Source organism: Berghia stephanieae, chromosome 4 (genome assembly GCF_034508935.2).
Source record: "Berghia stephanieae isolate SIO BIC M18660-M18661 chromosome 4, UCSD_Bste_1.3, whole genome shotgun sequence".
In the NCBI taxonomy this organism is placed as follows: domain Eukaryota; kingdom Metazoa; phylum Mollusca; class Gastropoda; order Nudibranchia; family Aeolidiidae; genus Berghia; species Berghia stephanieae.
In genome coordinates this window covers 79,835,547-79,845,095 of record NC_088363.1, presented here as the reverse complement: position 1 = coordinate 79,845,095, position 9,549 = coordinate 79,835,547, and the positions used below count along the sequence as shown (strand labels likewise).

The 9,549-nt window shown below is 34.9% G+C and overlaps 1 protein-coding gene across 1 annotated transcript in view; it reads left to right on the top strand.

Annotated features, from left to right (window-relative positions):
• The window catches only part of LOC144971857 (uncharacterized), a 41,665-nt gene that overhangs the window by 14,718 nt on the left and 17,398 nt on the right, over positions 1-9,549 (top strand). The window contains exons 2-10 of the mRNA XM_078912932.1: positions 1-2; positions 1,836-2,022; positions 2,837-2,964; positions 3,960-4,176; positions 4,579-4,677; positions 5,314-5,470; positions 6,699-6,864; positions 8,417-8,567; positions 9,327-9,510. The exon at positions 1-2 is cut by the window's left edge and continues 131 nt beyond it. Coding sequence (XP_078769058.1) covers positions 1-2; positions 1,836-2,022; positions 2,837-2,964; positions 3,960-4,176; positions 4,579-4,677; positions 5,314-5,470; positions 6,699-6,864; positions 8,417-8,567; positions 9,327-9,510 — 1,291 coding nt within the window. The remainder of the gene's footprint in view (positions 3-1,835; positions 2,023-2,836; positions 2,965-3,959; positions 4,177-4,578; positions 4,678-5,313; positions 5,471-6,698; positions 6,865-8,416; positions 8,568-9,326; positions 9,511-9,549) is intronic.

Below are 9,549 nucleotides of genomic sequence, written 5' to 3'. Positions count from 1 at the left end.
TGGTAAACAAATTTTAATATTTATAATGTAAAATCAGACATAATTTGTTAAGTTGTCTTTTAACTTGCATTGCATACTCTAGTGTACCGAATAGAGGGGCGAGGGTTGGTAGTAATAGAAAGAGGGGTGGGGGGGGGGTGGGGGGTGGAGGCTGGCCAAACTTCAATAGAAGGAGTTGGGAATATAAAGAAGGGGGGGGGGGGGATGCGCAATTTGACCGAAGAAGGAGGGACAGGAGTTGGGGGATGCAATTTGACCAATTCAAAGAGGTAGGGGTGGGTGGGGTGGGAGAGAGATTTTGGGAAAAGATGAATAATCTCACGGGGATTTCCCTTATTAGAATCGTCCGTGACGGTTCTGACGGCGAATTACTATTTTATTTCGATAGCATTTCTAAGGGATTTTTTTTTTTCGAATTGCTCTCCCTTTTCAGTGAATTTTCACCGGTACATATCTTGAGCTGAAATGTAATATAATGCACACACACAAAAAAAAAAAAAAGGGGGGGGGGGGGGCGTTTGAATAAACTACCTTGGGCAGGGGGAGAGGGTGGTGGTGGGGGCGTGTGAATAAACTTCCTTGGGCTGGGGGGGGGGGGGGGATGAGGCGGGGATTCAGAAAAATATGGACTCTATTTGATACAGTAGAATAGCTCTATCAAATGCATTTGTTATAGAATACCACGTGCAAGTCCGTTAGAGAAAAGTGGCCCACGAAACTTGAGTTTACCCTGGTTTCTATAGTGGTAAACGTACAATAGCATTTGCTTTTGCATGTTGAGAAGATGAAGTAATTTTTTAAGGTATTAAAATGTTACGTCACGTAGACTATGGTATATTATTAATGTCGACAAAAGCACCAAAATTATGATTTACGAAATCTTCAATCGTTATAGACATAGAGTTTGATCAGGTTTTTAAGTGGATGCATGTTCTATATTATCCATAATCGTTCATATCTATATCTGCATGCAAGTTTTCAAATTGAATCTTTGCTGCTAGAAGTTGTAGAGTCTAAAAAGTAAAGCCAAAGAAAGCAAATGAATATAACAGATTCGAAACAGACCAAAATACCAAGCATGAAGCGTTTCGGGCTCAAATACCTTAAGACTATGTGGTCTGTGATATGACACTCGCTTTAGGATCCGAAGGTCGTGGGTTCGAGCCTCCCTCACCGCATAGTTGAGTCCTTGGAAAAGGCTCTTTACTTACATTATCTCATCGTACACAGGTGTAAAATGAGTACCTGACCGTTAACAGCGTTGTCTCTGTCCGAAAAAAAAATGTAATATTGCGCTAACAGGCGTCATTCCTAGTTCTACATGTTACGTGTTGCTGTTCGTCAGGGACCTCCTGTAAAGCGCTTTGAGCATGTTTAGTGGATATTGCTCTATATAAAAGCTCAGTTATATATTATATTATATTGTTTTTAATAGGCTGAAGAAGGGGTTTGAACCAAGTTGTATTTTTTTAAAGGTTTAATAATTCAGTTTTGAACATTACACGCACACTTTCATAAGTTCTGGATTTGTGGAAAACAAATCTTTAGTAATTTGCACCTTTTATGGCTTTATCCGTTATAACACAATACTACGAGGCAGATATATTTTTCCTCTATCTTTTTTTTACTGGTCTCAAAAATTTAAAAATTTCAGACAGTTAAATTATTGCCTTTTTATGCTCTATTTATTTACTTACATTTCGTATAAACTATATGAGTCTTTTCTTTTCACTTCTTGTTATTTATTATTGCTCATCATTTGTTTGTATGCCGTGCCTAATTTAATTACGCATTTGGTGTCAGCTTAACACGTTCCAATATTTTATCTTCCTTAGCGATCTGTTCGCAGTGCACAAATAGTGTTTCCTTGTATTTTCATCTTCTCAACGTGCTGTGTGTACTTTCTTCGGCAACGAGACGACGTCTACAAAGAGGAAACAAAGCAAAGCGTTGTAGATAATAACGTATACTACCGGGACCACAATGGATATATTTATCCCAAAGAATATTTCCCGTATCTACGTGAGTTTTACTGTGATGCGTGTTGCACGATATTTAACATCATCATCATCATCATCATCATCATCATCATCATCATCATCATCATCATCATCCTCCTCATCATCAACATCTCTTCTTAGTCCCCTTCCTCCTCCTCCTCTTCCACCACCTCCTCCTCCTCCTCCTCATCGACTCTTCCACACCACCTCCTCCTCCTTATGCTCCCCTTCTTTCATTTTCTCTCCTCTTCTTCCCTTTCTTTGGTATTTTTAAACATTTCCTATTTCTGTGTATATCATTTCTACATACCAATACCAGAATTTAGGATTACGCCAATTCAATCTACTCCTATCAATTGAAAATGCTGATAGAGTTGAACAGATGAAGTCATAATACCTATACCAATAATTAGTTTCCACAAATGACAAATACGTGGTCCGTTTTCAGTAATTCTTAAGAATTTGTTATTTATTAAGAAAGTAGTCCATAATATCAAGACCTAAAGGACCAAATGGAGCCATATGTATCCCGGTTTCCATAGAGCTAAGCGGTCAAAAGCAATCACCTGCTATCTTTTGGATAGTATGCTAGTCTACCACAGAGTAATTTCTGCTAAATTCAATAGACCTAGCTACCCAGCCACTACTGAGCCTGGGGATGGGTTTTTTTTTGTGGGGGGGGGGGGGGGCAGAAAAAATTCCCCATCACTTTCTGTGTGAAGCGAATGCTCTTCCAACAGTGCTATCGGGACCCTTAAATATATTAAACCAATTTTTGGGGGGATTAGATTGAGATCAGAGATAGTTGATATATTTCACTTTTCACTCAACTCCAGCCATTGATCGTTCTCCCCTATTTGACAACCGGAGTTTGAACGGACGTCACTCGGACACTGTCCTGTCTCCATGTCATCATTCTAATGGAAACCATCCAGATAATGTCAAGAGCGAGTACAAATTTATTGTGAGTGACCATTTCCTCCAAAATTATAGATTTTTAAAAAATAAATTGTCTTTATTCACCACTAAGGGGAAATTTGTCTTTTTGGTTGATTCCGATGGAATAATTGAATAACCCATGAGTCAGCCACAGTGCAAAGCGGGACAGTGAGCCAGGGCTAGGTGAGTTGTTTAAGACCACAAGCGGCGAGGAATTACGTTCGGCTCCTTCAACTAACGAAGCAAAGACCCCAGTGTCACGCGGCTACCGCGCAGAGCAATACTTGTTTTATTGCCAACAAGTGACAATAGAACCAGGAGGTTGTTTTGGGAACGTATTCATTACAAATGGTCATCGGACCAATGTTTACCATGATCGAAGATATGAACGTTATGTGATCTAAAAATGTATTGAAGGAATTAATAACATTGGATTCCGGTACAATGGTGGTCTGAGGTGGTATTGCCAGAGATCACAAAACACATCTTTATACGAGTGAACGGATAACTTTGTGCACAATGCACTGATCAAATATTGACAAATTGTGCAATTCCCTTTCTAAATTATTTGTGCATATGCGTCTCCTTACAGGGGCCGAATTGCTCAGCAAAATTAAGCCCGGACTTAAATTCCATAGAAAGCTTGTCGGGTTTTATGAAACGACTAAAGAATGATGAGTTTAAAGCAAATCCTAACACTTTGTTTTTACATTAAATGTGGGACAACTATTTCAAATTGATTGTCATGCACACATCGCCTGGACTATAAAGATTCCTGAGCATTAGGAAAATTCGACCACTCCAGTGATAGATAGTTTTTGACGCCGAGGATAAATGTCAGTGTTATTATGAGTCAATCCTCATCAAAAGGCGACTGCCAACTTTGGAATGCCTTCAAATTGTACTCGTATCATTTCATTCAGATTGCATTTACTGTCAATGCTTATTTAAACATCTAGTTGTTTTTCAAAATCCAATCTACTTATATCTTTTAAATTATTTTTTTCTCCAAATTTGAAGGAACCATTTGATTATCATAAAGACTATAAGAACCCATGCTGGAACGAGCAAGAACAATTTAACAAAACTTTAAGGTGTCTCCCTTATTATTACTTCATTGGGACTCCCAAGGCTGGGAGCACTGATCTATTCTGGAGGCTACAGATGCACCAAGATGTAGCATCGATTTCGGCAAAAGAACATCGTTGGTTCGATAGTTCTCGATTCACGGATAAAGGTAATCATTACGCACGTGTAGCTATTTTCAATTTCTTTTTATAAGGCGTTCATCTTTCATGTAGATATCTTTACTTAACCACCTGACTGCCGTAATCTGAAAAAAACTTCTTGATCTACAATTTGTGATTTTAGTCATTTCTGATGCACGACTATAACAAATCTAATTGCAACTTTAAAACTCCTTACAGTGCTTAATAAAACAATGTATGAATATGTTTTCTATTTTAGATTTAGTATAAAAAGAAACACAAAAATATACATTAAATGGAATGTATACTGACATATTAACAGATTAAGAGATAAATCCACTTGACATGCTCACCAAGGAAGCCAGGTATTTTGACAATAGGTTAATGTCTTGTTTTTTTTTTTTCTTCTCTCTCTTAATTTCTTAATACAGATAAACAGAGCATCGACTTTTACATACACCAGTTTGATAGAGCAGCAAGATTTATACAGAAATCAACAAGAAATACAGGTTTCCATCACAAAATAGTCGGTATGAGTGCATGAATTCTGCCAATAATCTATTATTTCATCAATTGTCTTAATAGTGCTTTGTGGTTTTGTAGTATGACACTCGCCTCGGACCCTATAAGTCCCTGATTCGAGTTACTTTCTGAGATGCGCTAAGTTGAATCATTGGAAAAGGCTATTAACTCACATTCCCACGTCGTAATTTGTTGTAAAATAAGTATATGGCAGGTAACAGCTGCTTTGTCTCTGTCAATTGAAATTTTATCAGCTTCCAAGAGTCGCCATGTTTTATCCTTTATTTTAAGAGTTGGTTATGGTTTGGTACCCCTTGTAAAACTCTTTGAGCACGTAAAGTGCATAATGCTCTATATAAAAGTTCACATTTTTTTCAAACAACCAAACTAATTTTCAGTTCCTTTGCAAGTCATAGTCCCTCACCCATACTGCCATAAAAGACGGGACTTTTAAAAGTCATTGACAATGTTTGACATGTCGTAGATCAATTCAATCGATTAATATACCGTGAGGTCAACGTTTTTATGCAAAATGAAAATTTGTGATACATACGTCTTATAACATTAACTGCTTTTATCAAACAAAAACTCGACACTGTAACTATATCAATATTATGTTTTAAAATGTGATTCCCATTTATCAGGTGATGGCTCTCCCTCCTATCTTTTTAATAATGTTCACTGGCCCGCCCTACCAGGCAATGAGTGGTGCCTTGAACCCAGGGTTTTGGCTCTCAGTCATATTCATCATCTTCTTCCCAGTGCGAAACTCATTCTGATTGTCAGGAATCCAGTCGATAGGTAAGAAAAGGATACAGAGATGATAGGTAAATAGATATTGCCTTTCAAATATCTATATATTATGTTACCCATCGACTCAATTCGGAATTTATGGTGGAAGATTTAAATGCCAAAAGATTGATTATATAGACACGAGTATTTGACGTGGTTTAAGTTGATTTGTTTTAATGAAGAGAAATAGCCTAGGTTGTGATGGAGCAAAAAAAAAAAAAAAAAGAAAAAAATTGTCTGATAATTTTAACTTTCAAGTCATTTCGCGACATCTTGCACACCCCGACTTAATACCGTTTTGAGGCGATGGGTCAAAGAATGAAATTGTAATAATTGGATCTGGATTTTTAAGAACAAACTAAACGCAATGAAAAGAAGTAGGATTGGTTCATTAAGGACGTGGAAGCAGGGCAGCCAAATGGCTAAGTGTGTGGTCAAATAGACCAACATTGGCCACAAGGAGAATCATTTCTATCATTAATTATTTTATTTTATTTTTAAATGTATAATAATAAAATGTTTTTCCTAGTTTACTCAATTTTTTCAAATTACCAAAACTGACCAGATTCTCAAAGGGGTCTAAGTGTATGTAGTATTTGGCTACCTTAGGTTACATTTGACCACTTTTGAAGTCGAAATTGGCGCGAGGAACATTGACTATCTGGCAGCCATGCTTAGAAGACCACTGGAGGCAGAAAAGAAAGCGCTTGCTAAGACACCTTGGCATTGGTCAATTGGCTGTGAAGTCTGGATCTGAAAACAATGTGAATGAGACAGTGCCAGACAAAGCAAGAAAATAGTATACAAAAATATAATCCGAAAAATCAGTCTTTCACTCGAGGAAGGCTTATTTTTTTTTGGATAGAGTGCCTAGCCTAAACAAAGCGCTATGATAATAAAGCAGAAACTAACAATTTGTCTTTCTTTCCACTTTATGCTTTTTTCCCTGGCATATTTAATAGAAGCCTCCGATCATTAGAATAAACTGTACTGGGACAGAACAAGGTGCACATATTAGCAGGTCTGATAATGAACGCAATTATGGGCCTGACTTAACATTGGTATAATGGACAATGTATTTGGTTCAAGAGTATTTCCATTACAACAATGAACCCACACTGATATGTGTTACCAGACCTACAAATGAAAACACCTGGGGACAGAAGCATTAAGTTAAGAATTTCAAAATTTGACTCTAAAATTTAATATTGTGCCTAATTTCATTGTTTATTTCTAGACTATATTCAGATTATTTGTTCAATTCTAAACGGAGCGGAGCCAAGAAAACACCAGAGGAATTTCATGATTGGGCAAAGACGACAATACAAGTGTATATGAAATGTTTCAAGGAACGGCCGTTCAGATATTGCTTATACAGTAAAAAAATGAAATATCTGTCAAGGGTAAGTTTCTTTTTAACTAGCCTAGAAAGAAATGATTTTAAGAAATGTTTTTGTTGTTCAATATTTCTCTTACAATTACAATTAAATCACGATTAATATGTGCATGTCGTCTATTTACAAATTAATAATTAGTAATGCATATATAGCCCCTCAAATTAGATTAATTCTTTCTGTTATCTCTCTTACTCTATCACAAATGCACACAAATGCACAAAGAGACACATACATGCACAAATAAGATAAATTGCATAAATAACAATAATATTTTAATTTGGATGCCACATAGTGACATTTCCTATTTTAAAATAGCGTTATATTTTCTGAGATGGTGACTCAAAAATATCCAAGAAAAACTTTGAAATTTTATTACTAAAAGCAGTATTAGATTTCAAAGCTTGCTCTTTTACATCTCTCAATATGGTTTACGAATAAAGGCAAGGCGATACAGAACTGTTTTAAAACAAGCATTTCTAATGCTGCAGCCATTAAGGTTATTTTATTTATAGGCCTATATACTTTGTACAAAAATTGAAGGAGTAATGATGAGTGGCCGAGCAACACAAACCATATATTATCTATCTAAGCGGTGTGAAAAGACAAATGGGTCTAACTTCAAGACATATCAGTATCTATCAGGGTGTGAAAAGAGCATAAGTTCTAATCGCTTTTCTCATTGTTTGGTTGAGAAATGGGCACTGGACTTTGTGGCACAAATTCAAATCCCCATCATTTCCTACTCACCATGTCTCCTTCTGTTCCGAGCGCGTCACAAACATACTTTTCTCTTTATAATCTTATGTGTGTTTAACCCCCCCCGTAAAAAAATATAGCAAAATTGTCATATTCGTGTTGTAATTTTTTTTGTAGATCAGAAAAAAAAAAAGAATAATTTAAAATTATGACTTTTAATCATTTAACTGCCGTACTCTGGATAACAGATATCTACATATTTGACCATAAAACTCGCAATTCAAATAATATCGATCAATTTAAATGACCCTCATCTTGGCAAAACGATCAAAAAGCAAAAACAACTCTTAAACCTGGGACATCTCGAAGTTTGACTTTATACTCAGTTGTCGAGATTTTTTTTCAGAACTAAATTATATATATATATATATATATATATATATATATATATATATATATATATATATATATATATCACTTACCTAATGCTTGTGGAATTCAGTAGATTAAATCTATATTTGTGTTAAATCTATATTTGTATGATATTTTAGGAAAATCATGAAAATGTCAGAGAGTCCTGATAACTCAGTTCATCACACGCAAAGGGACTGAGATCGAACCCACGATGACGTCGAAATGTTTAACCACCTGGCACTGATTGGGTAGCTGCTTCTGTTAGAACTGATGGAAAGTACTAGCGTCCTATCCAAAGGGTTCAAGCAATTGCTGTTCTTAATTTCACGGTATAGAAACCAGGATTAACTTTGGGTCTATGAGTCTAATGGCTCTGACGGACTTTTTTCATAATAATAACGCAGAGCGTTAAAATTAAAAAGAAATTTTCTCTTTTTTTCCTATCCAGATTCATTCATTTTCAGCAAGCATTTACAGTCGCCTCATTCTTGATGTTCTTAAAATATTTCCAAGAAATCAGTTGTTGGTAGTTCATATGGAAAACTACAGTGAAAATATGGAAGAGCATCTCAAGGAAGTTTTTGCCTTTTTGGGATTAGGTAAACTGCTAACTCGTCTCAATACTACAGAAAAGCTGAAAGAACTGAAAAAGTATCATCGTCGTCGTCATCATCATCATCATCATCATCATTATCATCATCATCGTCGTCATCTTCACAATCATTATTGTAGATTTCAACGGTCTAAATGGTAGAGCATTTGACTCATAATCAATAAAACAAAAATAAATCACAAGTTATGTCCAGAAATTTTTCAGACTCTTCTGCCAACCAAGTAATTTGTAATCTGGCAATATTAGATAAGACAGAATGTTCAGAATGTTACTATTGTAACTATTAACCAAAGGGCCCAGAAACTCGGATAAAATAGGCGATCGGCTCTTTTAGATAATATAGGACTTCTTTTTGATACATTATTATTATTATTATTATTATTATTATTATTATTATTATTATTATTATTATTATTATTATTATATTATTATTATTATTATTATTATTATTATTATTATTATTATTTTATTATTATTATTATTATTACTATTATTATTATTATTATTATTATTATTATTATTATTATTATTATTATCATTATTATTATTATTATTATTATTATTATTATTATTATTATTATCATTATTACTATTATCATTATTGCCATCACTATCATTGAAGCAATTATATGTATATCATATATTTCAAAAAGAATTATACCTTGTAGTGTTAGTAATTCCTATTCTAAAAGCAACCGAATCCAATGCTTATCCAGTTGTTAACATCAGACAATTTAAATTTCAGATCCTCTATCAGAGACCCAGATGAAAGACATAACACAAATCAAGCAATACAACGAAGGAAAGCATTACCAGCAATCTGGACCAATGTTTCCAGCTACGAGGCAGATGATATACGAATTTTATAAACCATTTAATGAAGAATTGGCGCAGATACTGAAAGATGATAAATATTTATGGTTTGAAAAATAGAGTGGGTAAAGAATTGAAGAAAAATCAAAACCATA